Source organism: Cucurbita maxima, unplaced genomic scaffold (assembly GCF_002738345.1).
Source record: "Cucurbita maxima cultivar Rimu unplaced genomic scaffold, Cmax_1.0 Cma_Scf00006, whole genome shotgun sequence".
In the NCBI taxonomy this organism is placed as follows: domain Eukaryota; kingdom Viridiplantae; phylum Streptophyta; class Magnoliopsida; order Cucurbitales; family Cucurbitaceae; genus Cucurbita; species Cucurbita maxima.
In genome coordinates, this window is record NW_019272022.1 from 5,228,749 (window position 1) to 5,242,819 (window position 14,071).

At 35.7% G+C, this 14,071-nt stretch overlaps 2 protein-coding genes, 1 long non-coding RNA gene and 1 other non-coding gene across 8 annotated transcripts; 3 read left to right on the forward strand and 1 right to left on the reverse strand.

Moving 5' to 3' along the window:
* The first annotated feature begins 93 nt into the window (after positions 1-93).
* On the forward strand, positions 94-167 carry TRNAI-AAU. The gene has a single exon. It is a non-coding gene; the product is annotated as a tRNA-Ile (tRNA).
* Positions 168-247: 80 nt separating this feature from the next.
* On the forward strand, positions 248-2,057 carry LOC111480902 (peroxidase 46-like). The gene is made up of 3 exons (XM_023126132.1): positions 248-630; positions 1,135-1,314; positions 1,472-2,057. The coding sequence occupies exons 1-3, from the start codon at positions 412-414 to the stop codon at positions 2,051-2,053; spliced, it is 981 nt and encodes a 326-aa protein (XP_022981900.1). The 5' UTR covers positions 248-411; the 3' UTR covers positions 2,054-2,057.
* An 802-nt stretch (positions 2,058-2,859) lies between these two features.
* LOC111481184 lies at positions 2,860-5,750 on the reverse strand. 5 transcript variants are annotated; one of them, XR_002718000.1, is made up of 3 exons: positions 5,457-5,678; positions 5,248-5,341; positions 2,860-2,897 (listed from the first exon to the last, which is right to left on the reverse strand). It is a non-coding gene; the product is annotated as an uncharacterized LOC111481184 (long non-coding RNA). The 5 variants fall into 5 exon arrangements; XR_002717999.1 differs by lacking the exon at positions 2,860-2,897 and adding an exon at positions 3,339-3,708; XR_002717998.1 differs by lacking the exon at positions 2,860-2,897 and adding an exon at positions 3,339-3,725.
* Positions 5,751-9,699: 3,949 nt separating this feature from the next.
* LOC111480953 (probable protein phosphatase 2C 59) lies at positions 9,700-13,756 on the forward strand. The gene is made up of 9 exons (XM_023126192.1): positions 9,700-9,859; positions 10,109-10,337; positions 10,922-11,049; positions 11,374-11,472; positions 11,555-11,713; positions 12,269-12,355; positions 12,435-12,526; positions 13,094-13,168; positions 13,265-13,756. Exons 2-9 carry the CDS (start codon positions 10,255-10,257, stop codon positions 13,421-13,423), a joined length of 882 nt encoding a protein of 293 aa, XP_022981960.1. The 5' UTR covers positions 9,700-9,859; positions 10,109-10,254; the 3' UTR covers positions 13,424-13,756.
* The last annotated feature ends 315 nt before the right edge of the window (positions 13,757-14,071 follow it).

Genomic DNA, 14,071 nt, shown 5'->3' on the forward strand with positions numbered 1-14,071 from the left:
GTTTAATTAATTTTAAAATTAGTCCCAATAATTAATTTATAGTTAACATATCTAAAAAATGATTAATATAAATAATGGTGTATTATTTCAACCGGCCTATTAGCTCAGTTGGTTAGAGTGTCGTGCTAATAACGCGAAGGTCGCAGGTTCGAAACCTGCATGGGCCATTTTATTTTATTTTATTTTAAAGCCCCATAAATAGGGCTTTAGAAGTAAATGCTTGGCTTGAAGGCCAAAACATGTCTGTTCAAAGCCGTGTGACTTTTAACACTCTGCCACCACCCAACGTCTTCAATGCCGCTTTAAAGAACACTACAATTCATCTGCCTCCTTTCTCTTTCATTCCATTTCCTTATAATGCTAAGCCAACGCTAAACCAAGGCCACTCCAAACTCCCTTTTATGCCCATTCATGGCTAAAGCGGCGTCGTGTTGGAAGATATGCTGCAACTATTTTGTTCTTCTGGGTTTGTTTGTTCCGGCCACGGCGGCCTTATCCTTCGGTTTCTATTCTGCCACGTGTCCTGCGGCGGAGTTGATTGTAAAGAATGCCGTCAGATCGGCTTCCTCCGAGGACCCCACCGTCCCCGGCAAGCTCCTCCGATTGATGTTCCATGACTGTTTCGTAGAGGTCAGTTGTTTTGGTAAAACGACGCCGTATCTTCTTCTCGTTGGTGCTTTATTAAATTTTGTCCTTTCGTTGGTGCTTTATTAAATTTGAACATCAATTTTTAATTTTTTTTATACAATCAAATTTAAATTGTTGTTAAAATCGTGAAACTTTTAACATTAATTCCATTTGAAAAAAAAAAAGGCTTAAAAATGAAAAAAAAAAAAAAAAAAAATAACAACAGAATGCTTAATAAACCCGCCTAACATTTAAAATTTGGATTAATTATTATTTACATTATTGCCCTTTATCATTACTGTGGGCGGGCCGGCGTAGTACAAACTTTTTGGCTGCATTTTTATTAAAGTTTATTTTCTTTTTTGCATGTTACCTTTCATAATTTGGTGGTTGTTTTAATAATGAATAAATGAATAAAGTAGTTCTTTATTAAATTAATTATTTAATTTACAGATAAAATTTTAATTTAATTTTTCTTTTATTGAATTGTGGTAAGAAAATTGTCAGGGCTGTGATGCTTCTATTTTACTTCAAGGAAACGAAACAGAACGAACCGATCCAGCAAATAAGTCTGTTGGAGGATTTGAAGCGATCGATTCAGCTAAAAGAACTCTAGAATTTTTTTGTCCTGGAATTGTTTCTTGTGCAGACGTCGTTGTTTTGGCCGCTAGAGATGCCGTTGAATTCGTGAGTTCTTTGTCCATTCATAAAAAAATATTTAATTATTTTTATGCACTGTTGTAAAACAATTTATAAGAAGAAATGACATGGCTTGTTTGAAATTTAAACACCATTTCAAATCTCTCAATTATCGTGTTCTTTATTGATTTCATCCTTGGCACAGGCCGGCGGGCCCTCCGTCGAAGTCCCAACAGGCCGACGAGACGGAAGGATATCCGCGGCCACAAACGTCCGACCAAACATCGTCGACACAAGCTTTTCAGTCGACCAAATGATGAGTCTCTTCTCATCAAAAGGGCTGTCGGCAGACGATCTCGTCATACTCTCGGGAGCCCACACAATGGGAACCGCCCACTGTAGCGCCTTCAGCGACCGCTTCAGAAAGGGTCCAAACGGGCAGATGACCCTCATCGACGCCTCTCTCGACGTCACTTACGCCAACGAGCTTATGCAGCGGTGCTTCGCCGGAGCCGCCTCCACCGTCGTCGTTGATAACGATCCGGCGACGGCGAATGTCTTCGACAATCAGTACTACAAAAACATTCTGTCGCACAAGGGGCTGTTTCAGTCGGATTCCGTTCTGATTAGCGACGGCCGGACCAGGGCCCACGTGGAGAGATTTGCGAAGGATCAGATTGGGTTTTTTGAGAACTGGGGTCAGTCGTTCTTGAAACTTAGTAGTGTTGGAGTTAAAAGTGGGGACGAAGGGGAAATTAGACTGTCTTGTTCTACTAATAATGTCTGAGAATCGTAAAAAATATATATGTATTATATTCAATAGTTATTAAAAATATAGTTATTATATTTTGTTGGATCATTTCGACCCAAGAAATCCCTATTTGGAAGTACTTGAACAGTCCAAAGAGAACAATATTTGTGGACTTGAACCTTTACTATGATGTCCACATTGGTTACCATTTATAAGGGTGTGGAAACCTTCCCCTAGCATACGCGTTTTAAAGCCATGAGGGGAAGCCCAAAGGGGAAAGTCCAAAGAGAACAATATTGGTTAACGGTGGATCTGAGCCGTCACAAATGGTATCAGAGCCAGACACTGAACGATGTGTCAGCCTTCTAGCTGTTTCCCGAAAGGGGGTAGACACGAGGCGTTGTGCCATTAAGAACGCTGGCCCCAAAGGAGGGTGGATTTGGGGCGGTCCCACATCGATTGGAGGAAGGAAAGAGTGCCAACGAGCAACGCTGGACTCCGAAGGGGGGTAGATTGTGATATCTCACGTTGGTTGAGGAGGAGAACAAACCACCATTTATAAGGATGTGGAAACCTTCCCCTAGCGTTTTAAAGCCTGGAGAGGAAGCTTAAAGGGGAAAGCCCAAAGAGGACAATATCTGCTAGCATGGATCTAGGCCGTTACACTTACAAATGGTATCAGAGCCAGTCAGTAGACGATGTGCTAGCGAGGAGGCTGAGCCCCGAAGGGGGTGGACACGAGACAATGTGCCAGAAAAGACGTTGGGCCCCAAAGGGGGTGGATTGGGAGGTCCCACATCGATTGGAGAAGGGAACGAGTGTCAGCAAAAGCGTTGGGGAGGAGAACAAAACATTCTTACAAGGGTGTGAAAACCTCTGCCTAGCAGAAGCGTTTTCAGAATCTTGAGGAAAAACTCGATAGGAAAAGCCCAAAAAAGACAATATCGACTAGTGGTGGGCTTGAGCTGTTATAAAATCATTAGGCATGTCTAAGAAAGAATATAAGCTCAAGGAGATGTATTAATTTAATATGAAGCATAATAACATTAATACAAGAATACAAATAATCCAATGTTGTGGGTTTCTTTGTATGGTATTGGATGGATGTTACTCAGTCTGTGGACTTAAAATAGGCACTAACTAGTTAAGGTATATATTCTCGACCAAAATGATACACCTATCCGAAACATTCTTACAAGGTTCTGCAGGTTCTGCAGCAGTTTAAGAATCTTCAGTCTAATTTCAATATTTAAACGTTCTGCAGCAAAATCCATGTAATTAAATCATATGCTACCTAGTCAAAACTAATTCCCTATCTCACACACCCAACCAGCACCTCATCTTTTGAATACTGATCAGCTAAAGTAAAATAACTTACAAAAACAATAATGTACAACTATAGACTTAACAATCCACATTGCAGGAACAGAACAGGAAAGACCCGGCCGACCCACCCCTGACTATTAAAAGCTCGAGGGCGAGCTCTTTGTTTAAGAGAGAATGGGGAGTGAATCGAATCCATTTTCGTTCTTGGTTGTCCACTAACGGCCACTCCTGGCTCGTTGCAAACTGAGATACAGACCGTTTCTCATCATCAATTTTTTTAATCACAACAGAGGATGAAACCACCGCTCGACCATAAGATCGACTACATAGTGCCATATCCTAGAGCAACTCATTATAGGCAGCAACTGAAAATACAGGCCAACTGCATATGAATCAACATATTCAAAATAAACTTCTTCATGATATGCGACCCTATGACTAGCTTGATCATAACAATCATCTAAAATTAAGAATGCAAAGAAGCCTTCTTTGACATGCTACTGAAAGAAAACTAGTATAGAATATCAAAGCCATAACATGTAGCCTGGTATTCATTTTCTTACGCATGCATGCATTTTCTAGGAACCCAAAAAGAGCCAAGGGCTTGCCATGCCCTCTATAGAGTTTCTGGTTCTTATATGCATTGTGCTACTGCCAACTATAAGGTCTAATCTGACATTTTCGGGCAGTGAAACCAACATAGGATTAACGACGTAACTCTACTACTGCCTTTCCTACCAAAAAGTTAACCCAACCGAAGGAAATTACATAAGGTCTGGAAAGGGCTATAAATAATCTCATTTCTTCCTCCCTTTCTTCCCCTGTTTCCGAGAGTGATAGAGAAATAGGAGTATATAATCACTTATTCACTATGAAACATATTCAATATGGAACTGTGGTAAGAGACCCGATATCAAAGGACATGTCATATATCCTTTGAAAAATCAGACCTAAGAGCTTTGCGCCAATCTTGAGTGAGTGCTAATCTAAGAAGAATATATACAGATCCACCAGGAACGTGTTTTAATAAAACCACACATCTTCTTATACAAGAAGAAAATTCAAAATCAATAGTTTCATGTATTTAAATGCTTAAAAAAATGTGTTTGATGCATTCGTCTCTCCAAATTCATGATTTTTGCCCTATATTCTTATGTATCTACTCGCGCACGTTCATGTAGCATTGCCCATTCCCTTGTGGAATTATGCATTCTAACTAAATAGAAGGTTATTCATACCTAAGAAGCACAGACACTAATTTGGCTATCATGTCCGTAGCCAACACATGACAAACACTTCGACACTCTAAATACTTGTTGAAATACTTGTTGAACATGTCCGTAGCCAACACATGACAAACACTTCGACACTCTAAATACTTGTTGAACATGTATCAGACACTTGTTAGATGCAATAGATATGTGTTCGACACCAGTTGTAGAAAGTCAATATAGGTCCATCGACGCGTATCAAACAATTGTTAAGTGAATGTAAAATGTGCGTCAATAGACTTTATCAACAAGAATCCAACATCAATTTTATAGTTACATCGATAATGAATAGTTAAGTACTGATGAGTGAAGGGGATAGTATGTCCAGTTTATAATATTTAATGATGATTATTAGTTTCTAATATTGCTCCTACAGATGGTTCACTGATAATTTACGGTAGATCCTTGAAAACATAGCGCATAGTTAGAGAACCTTAGCTATGATGGTGGTCAACTAGATCAAATGCAGAACCCTTAACCCAACATAATTGGATCGACATTAAAGAAATGATATGTTATATATCATTCTCAACTGTTAGGTACAGTAACAAGTAATAAAGATAGTACACGTTTTTCTGTTAGCATTGCAGCTATGAGCTTCGAAAACATTCAACAAATTAGGGTTTCACTAACCTTCTTTTCTTCTCTAAGTAAATTAAACTGTTCTTGAATGTGCTTTCCTCCTTTGAGCTCTGTTATCCGTCGCTAATCTGTAAATCCAGTAGCCCTAAAACAAAACTCCCAGATCAAATGATGAATTTCGCACTTGAAGCGACTTCTCATAGAATGGGAAAAAAAAAAAAAAAAAAAAAAAAAAGAGGTTGAAGTTGAGATTGAAGTACCAGCGCGAGAACATGAGCAGCAATTAGAATAACAACGATAAAGGGAACGAGATCGAGAATCCACGGCCTTGAATCGACCTGTTGCTGGTTCGCCATTACTGAAGAGATCGATCGCAACTATGACATTCCCTGGTCTGCAAACGAAAAATTCATATTCAATTGATTAGCCAGCTCGGAAGAGAAGGTAAAGCGAGTGAGAAATGAAACTTGGAGCAATCATGAACAAACCGTGGTGAAGAAGATGAAAGGTAATGGATCGTCGTTAATGGAGTCCGATCGGCCCAAGAAAGAGCCACATGTTTATACAATAATCCACCGCTGAATAAACCCCATCGAAATTCTAGACCTTCCTCTCAGATCCAAATCTTTCTGGGCGCTCTCATGTGACCCAACCAAAAAGTAAACAGGCCTGGTTTCAAACAGCCCCCACCATCCATCTATTGTAAATATTAATAATATTTCATTTAAATTGCCCATTCATATTTATAATTTGAGTTTAATTTTATTTATTTATTACTTCTTTTTTTTTTTTCTCTTAATTTTTTACCTCTTAATAAATAAACTGTACTCGTATTTATTATTTAATTTGGCTTCTACCGTTTAGTTAGACTTTGTAAACAAGTCAACTCTAAATTATTTTTTTACAAATTTATATAAATAAATCAAAAAATCCCTAAACTATGTTAACTATTAATTTAATTCTCAAATATTGATTTTTATTATTTTAAGATGTAATAAACATGTTAGTCTCTAATTACTTTATTAATTTATTTCAATAAAAAATTTCTTTAAACTTCAAAAACATTTATCGACCGTGACTAAATTATTAATATTAAAATTAAAATACTAAATTAAAGTAAATTTGAAAATACAGTAACTAGATTGATACAAATAATAAACCAACTGGATTTATAACCAAGTTTTGTCATTTTTTTTTAATATTTTTTAAAAAATTATATTATTATATTTATCTTTTATAAACTTCACTTAAATAAAAAATTATTAAAATGTTTTTAAGGTTTAGAATTTAGGGTTTATATTGGATTTTCAAAATTTATGACGGATGACATCCCGAAAACTTTCAAAGTTTCATGACCAATTACATTCCAAAGACTTTCTTAATTAAAAAAAAAAAAAAAATGCTAAGTCAAGTCATCTATCGTTATCGACCGTACAATGGTGATATCGTGAATCTCATTTTTTTCACTTTCAAACATGTAGATCAGGATGTCCACTAGTGCCCTTTATTTTGACTTACGATTTTAAAATATTTATAAAGTTTGAAGGGTATTATTGTAATTTTGAAATGTGAACCATTTAAAAAGAAAAAAGAAAACTATTTTTTTCTTCTGCATAAACGTCAATGCTTGTATCCAATCTACAATGTCTCTGTCGACTTCTTTTAATGAATTGTTTGAATGGTTTTCTGAACATATCTTATTTAATTAAATTAAAGCAAGGGATTGCTGCAGTTTGACTTTTTTGCCCTCCCGTAGGAATACACTGTTTTAATTTAAAAATAAAATTATTTCAACACGTGTGTTCACATTGTTTTGTTGCGTTTTTAATAGATATGAGATATTCATATATATGCTCGATTAATGAATTCACGTGAATAAATAGCAATTTAAACTAGACTTTTAGAATAATTAAGCGCATCTTAACTACTCCATTATACTCATATTTAACATGTTAATCTAAATATCTCGAACTAATTAAGATATTACCGTTTTCTATTCAAATATATATATTTTGCTATTAATTTTATGACCAATATGCTAAATATAATTAATTAAAAATTAGAATATTCGTTTGGTTTAATATTGATATATTGTCGTAAATTTTCCCGAAGATCAACTTTCGTAAAAAAAATTGTAAATTAACTAGCGATTAAATTTTGTAGCCAATTGACTAGACCAGCGGTATATAAGGGATGCAATTAGAATTTGTCACATATAAAAATAATTATTATTTTTATTATTTTGTTCTCGGAAAAAAAAGCATTATAGAGATGTGAGGGAAAAATTAAAAATAATTTATTATTGGGAAATATTTTGAATGACTCCGATAATTATTATTAATTTTTTTTCAATTGAGGTTGAAAAATTGATATCATGATTTGTTTTTAAAAGTTTATCGATTAAATTTTCAAATTTTAATTATCAATAAATTAGAGTAAAATAACATATTTATTATGGATTAAATTAATAAAAATACCGTTTTAAATGGCTATTTCGTCATTAAACTTTAACAGGCGTAGATGTTCCGTTACAAACCATTAATCTTCTTATTCGAAGTCGGCTTATCGGTAGAAGTGGTCACGTGCCACGTGGGCCGGTTTGGGTATTTTGAAATTACGATACCCTTTCTTAGTTGGTTGACACGTTGACTTGGATATCCATTGTTATTGTCTATTTGCTGACGTGCCCTTACCAGCGGGGCTGAAAAGAATATATCAAAAAAGAGGGACCATAAAGAAAGGAATTTCAATTCTATTATTTATTTTATAAGTTTAAATTAATTTATGATTTCCTTGGACGGAGTTTTGAAAGCTCAAATTTAAAGCCAGCTGGCATGGTAAAATATTACAGTAAAAAAAAATGTTATCTTCGCTCACAAGAGAAATGTTTATTAAAAAGGTAACTTTGTTGAATATGATAAAGCAGCCTGAAAGTGTGCAAGTAACTCCAGGTATGGAGACGTGTGCTTGGAGCGTAAGAATGGCTTAACGCTTGCTTCAAGTAATTATTTTCAATTCAATTAAGCAATCTAATCACAATTAATTATTGGTATAAGAGTTTAATTAATTTGATTAATAACTTCATTTATTTACCTCTTTTGGATGAAAATTAATGAGAAATTTGTTATAAATGGTCACCGCGCTATTAAATGCTTTGCAACATTAGAAAATGATAGTTATTTATTTATTTATTATTATTATTAAATAAAGGTGTAGGTTAAATAAGATAATTTAAAATAATTTATAAGAAAATTAATATTTAATATTTAAGTAAATAATTAGATTTATAAGAAAAATCATACCATAAAAAGTAGTATTTTAGAATCATATATTTATAGGTGTGGGAGTATTTCAAGACTTTTGAGGAATCTAGTCAGGTTGTCGGGTTGTCATTATTACTAAACGGTCACTTGAGCTTAACGATACTCTTCAAATACCAACAAATTGACTCTAAAACGACTTTTTGGTATTTTCTCTGATCGTCAAGCTCCACAATTCTCGTGAAAACTTGTTTACTTATTTTTCTGAAGAATCTGGTAAGAATGTTGGTCGAGCAAGGAGTCAAATTAGCTTGCCCTAAGGGGCCATACACACAAAGTCCTTTGACCAACACCTCGAGAGGTCAATCAATCAACATTGGGTTGACCCTTCAATAGGTTGACTTATGCTATTTAGACTATAACTTTGAATAGTCGGTCGAGCAGCTTTAGATGACTAACAACTCCAGTTTGACATCCCTCTTGCTATTTAGACGAGAACTTTGAATTGCGACAAAAATCACGTCAAGCCTCATTTTAAAGAAGGGAATTTTGTCTCGAAGTTGCTATATGAATCAACTTCGACCAATCCTTCAAAGGGGCTAGTCAACAATTCCCTCTAATTGACCATAATCAGTCGAGTGGCCTTGGGTCGACCCCTCATGATATCGACCAATCTAAAGTTGAGTTCTCAAATATTAGACGTTTTTTTGTTTCGAATTAGACTTTAAAATTTAATTCCATGTGCATAAATTTTGACATTTAATAAAATAAGAGAACACACATTTGAGTATAAATGTAATACCATATTTCTACAAGCGCACGGAAACAAAAGAAAAAGAATAATTTTTTTTTTAAAGAATAAATTTAAAGAGAAGAGAAATATAGAAATGTAGTCGAGGCTCACAGAACGAGTGGTGTACCGTCGTTGCATGTGCGCCACGTGTGAATCATGGGCCCGAGAAAGGACGGCCATTTCAATGGCGCTTCGAAAACTCTCACGGTTGCATTGACTCAGTCCAAGCGCGCGCGAGCTCAGCTCTTCAAATGGCGACGCGTAATTCCATGACCCCTTCTCCTCCTTTTTTGGTACCACCAAATAACAAACTCCTTTTTATTTATTTAATCATTATTACCGAAATAAATACCATATTTCTACCAAACAAAAAAATAAAATAAATAATCAAATAAATAATAATAATAATAATTTTTAATTTTTAATTTTTAATCTCCCCTAACAAACTAAAAACCCAAAAAATGCAACAGAATCCTCCCCTGTTTTCCCCATTCTCCGTCGACTCGTCGTTTCTCCTTTAAACGCTCCTTGAGCTCTCTCTTCTTTTCCTTTTTCTTTTTGCTTCCATTTCTCTTTCCCCTTCTATTCTTCTACCTCCTTCCTTTACCAGGTATTCTCTTTAGAATCTCATCTCTCTCTGTATTCGTGTTTCTTGGTCCAACTTTCTTGATTCATTCCTTCTATGGCTGTAATTATTGCTCCAATTATCGTCGTTATCTGATGCCTTTAACGATTTTTCTCGATTTCACATGGCTTGCTTGTTCTTGGAGATATAAGATCCGTGTTATTGCATCATTTTTGTGGCTTCTTTTTGTTTATTGTGTAATCTGAAATCGGGGAGCTGTGGATATAATTGCAGATTTGAGTTCATGTTCGGTGGCTCCACTGTCATGTGAGGAGCGGCTTATTCCTTTCGCATCTGTGACCATAGCTTCAAGATATTTCTTGTTCTTTTCCATTTTGATCGAAGAGATTGGAGCTGGGCATCTTGAGAGCCTACACAATATGGGCTATCTGAATCCAGTCTTGTCTTGTTCGAGCCAGATTCATGCTGCTGAGGAGGCTCCTGTAAGCGGCGGGGGACTAAGGTAGATTCGGAGTTTTTTGTCCGTTAATCTGCGTGGTGGATCCAAAGCTGTTTGGATTGATAAAAGTATTCTTGTTTGGATTTGTGGTTTCGGTTTAATTTCAATGTCGAAAGAACAGAATCTTGTTGAAGTTTGGGCGTGCTTTCTGAGGAATATTATTCCTTATTGTGTAAGCGATTGTTGGAACTACCCTCAATCGATTGGGTTTGTAATTTAGCGATGTTACCTTTAATTTTAGATTCATCGATGATAATCTGCTCTGGAATTTATGCATAGTCCCTTCTTCAATTGAATTTTATGACTGATTGGCAAGGGTAATGATGATTTGTAGTACCTCCGGTTCCAGTTGAATGAATTAATCTCAATTTCATCGGCTGTGGAGGTTGAAGTTTTTCTTATGGTTGTTAATAGTGAAGTTGATTGCGCTGATGGATACTTTTGATTGTACGGCGTTTTGGATGGTTTCTTTAATTTCTCTACGTATTTAAGGATTTTATTGTTTATTCTCTCTGATTGATTTTCATTGCGAGGCATTAGAATAAAATACTCGGTATACTGAAAATACCATGTGTCCTTAATGGCAGTCAGAATGGAAAATTCAGCTACGGATATGCTAGCTCTCCGGGGAAGAGATCTTCGATGGAAGATTTTTATGAGACACGTATAGATGGCGTGGATGGAGAGATAGTTGGTCTATTTGGTGTTTTTGACGGTATGACAATTTCCCTTTCTCTCGTATTTTGTATTGCAGCTACCGTGGTTATTGTGAATGAATTTTGTTTCTGGTGATATACAGCTACACTTTGATATGGTACTTAATCTCCCTCCTGTGGAAGTTTTTGTCGTATGATATTCAATCTACCAATATGTAGACTAAAATACTTCCAAATTTTGTCTTCGATTCCTCCTTATCTTGCATCGAGATGATTCTTATCAAAACACATGCACAAGTGTTTGGCCTGCTCCCTTTTGTGGCTGCTCTAATATCTGGTAATTTCAAGGAAAAACTCCAAAAGTTTCCTTCTTGTTATGTCAGGTCATGGGGGAGCACGAGCTGCAGAGTATGTGAAGCACAATCTTTTTAGTAATTTAATCAGCCATCCAAAGTTCATATCGGATACCAAATCTGCCATAGGTATAGCACATGTTTTTTCTTTGATTTTCTCGTCTAAATAATTGTTCTTTTATCTCTAATCAAATGACTGTTTTTTGTGCAGCTGATGCCTACAACCACACAGACACAGAATTTCTGAAGTCTGAAAATAATCAAAACAGAGATGCTGGATCAACCGCTTCCACTGCCATTCTAGTTGGTGATCGCTTACTTGTTGCAAATGTGGGTGATTCTAGAGCTGTTATTTGCCGGGGTGGAACTGGTGAGGATGTCCATCTCTTTCCATGTTGTTTTAAAGATGGTTGGTCATGTTTTGAATAAATTTGTTGCTGCGAAGTTTCATGGCTCAATTTTCTTTTAAGTCATATTTTGACAGACCACTTTGGTTCTTGGAATTTCCTCTTTTAAGTAATGTGATCCAATTTTTTATTTTATAAGAAGTTGGAATAACATAAACAATTATGGCATTGCTGTCATAGAATTTGTATAGATATAAAACCAGATCTGATTGCTTGAATGATGCCTTTACTTGTAAACTTGAGGAGAGCCTCTAGTTTACAAGCAAAGTCTCTTGATCATTCTCCCTCCCCCACACCATGGTAATGGAATTTGACGACATTAAAAGAAATATTCTTGCTTTTAATATAACGTGTCTGCTTCTTGCTGCTCTCATTACCTATCCGACAATACCGTTGATTATACTTAGCTGGCTGGGTTTCTGCTCTTGCCAGTTGAGGATTTGTTGAGTGATTAAATGCTCACAATTCTTTTCCCAACATTTTCAATTATTTACCCTATTATCTTTGGTATCATATAGCCATTGCTGTCTCTCGAGATCATAAGCCTGACCAAACTGATGAGCGACGACGAATTGAGGATGCAGGAGGATTTGTGATGTGGGCTGGTGAGGTTATCACATCCTTAGCATGACATTGAAGTAAGAATGGTTGTTTCATTTTAATCACTGGAAGTTGCATGAGCAGGAACTTGGAGAGTTGGAGGTGTTCTTGCTGTTTCACGTGCATTTGGTGATAGGTTGTTGAAGCAATATGTTGTTGCTGACCCTGAAATTCAGGTACATTTTACGTTGTCTGTAGAGTAAATTGGCATGACTATTCATTGAGTGGCTGTTGCTTAGCTGCATTATGATGAAAATAAAGAAATATCAGGGCAATAGTATTTTACCTAAAACTTGCTTTAGTTTCATCTGAAGCTCAGAGTTCACTAAATTATGACTCCTTTTAATCTCTTCGTTCATATCCATCTCTGCAATTTGAGAAGAACAAATATGCTAAGATATAAAAATACAATCAGAATCAGAATCTTTAGCCAAATATTGCACTGATGAGACGTTCAAATCTTCTAATGACATAACTTGCTCAATGACTGAGGTATTGTTTTAAAAGAGTTGAATTGTTTTTCCTTGTTGGTTTGGACTTTGGCAAACTTACACTCAAAAGGAGGATTGTGGCTTGTGATTGATATTAGTAGATATATGTGCTTTTGAATCTTTCCAAGGATGGATGTGCTATCATTTGCTTTTCTCATTACAAGTCTCTCTCATGGGAAGATGTCACATCTCTAAATCTAACATACAAATTCATTTTGTTACCGGTGTTGAACTCCACGATTGTACTTGCAGGAGGAAAAGATCGATAGCTCGCTCGAGTTTCTTATACTTGCCAGTGATGGACTATGGGATGTCGTCACTAACGAGGTTTGCAACTTCGTTCATTTTATTTATCATCAATATACAACTCTCAATTTTGATGCCAAACTGTGAAGTTTACCAAATGTTCAATGTCTTTTTCAGGAAGCTGTTGCTATGACCAAACTAATTCCGGACCCAGAGGAGTCAGCTAAGAGGTTGATGCAAGAAGCATATCAAAGAGGTAGTGCTGATAACATTACGTGCGTCGTAGTCCGTTTCTTGGCAAATCAGGGAAGCCCCTCTCTTGCAACTTCTGGGTAAGAACATCTATCCTAGCTTCGCCTTCTGGTTCTGACTCGTCTGTCCGAAAGTCTCGACTGAACTGCAGTAGTGTTTGGTGGTTCGTAGTCGTTGGGAATTCCAGTAACATTGTTGATTGTACTTATAAAAAAAACAAAGGATGACATAACGAGAAGTTATGAGGTTGGTTTTGTGCAGTACGTGCTGCCTACATAGTCCTAGCTTGCTGCGTGGAGGTGGTAGAAATGTTCATTGGTTAAATTGTAAAGAGTCTTAATGAAAGTGTTAATTGTCTGTGTTGTGTTCAGCCCTTTTTAAGGTAATTTCCATTTTCCCTTTTTGGTTAGGTGTGAATTTTCTTTTATTTTCTTTTCTTTTTTAATAGAATAACTTGGCAATACAGTTGTATCAACTTTCTGTTCTGGTGAGGGAATTTTATCCCACAAAAGCTACTAATTATTATTATTATTATTATGATGGTTGTCAGGTTAAATATATGTTTTAGTCTTTTAGTTTCTATTTTTTATTATGTTAACGTTAATATGAGTTAATAGAAATTTAGAAGCCAGTAATTATGATTGAATAATAACATTTTACCCAAATTTTAGAATAATTGAAAGAAATTGGTTTTTTTTTTTTTTTTTTTTTTTTTTTTTTTTTTTTTTTTTT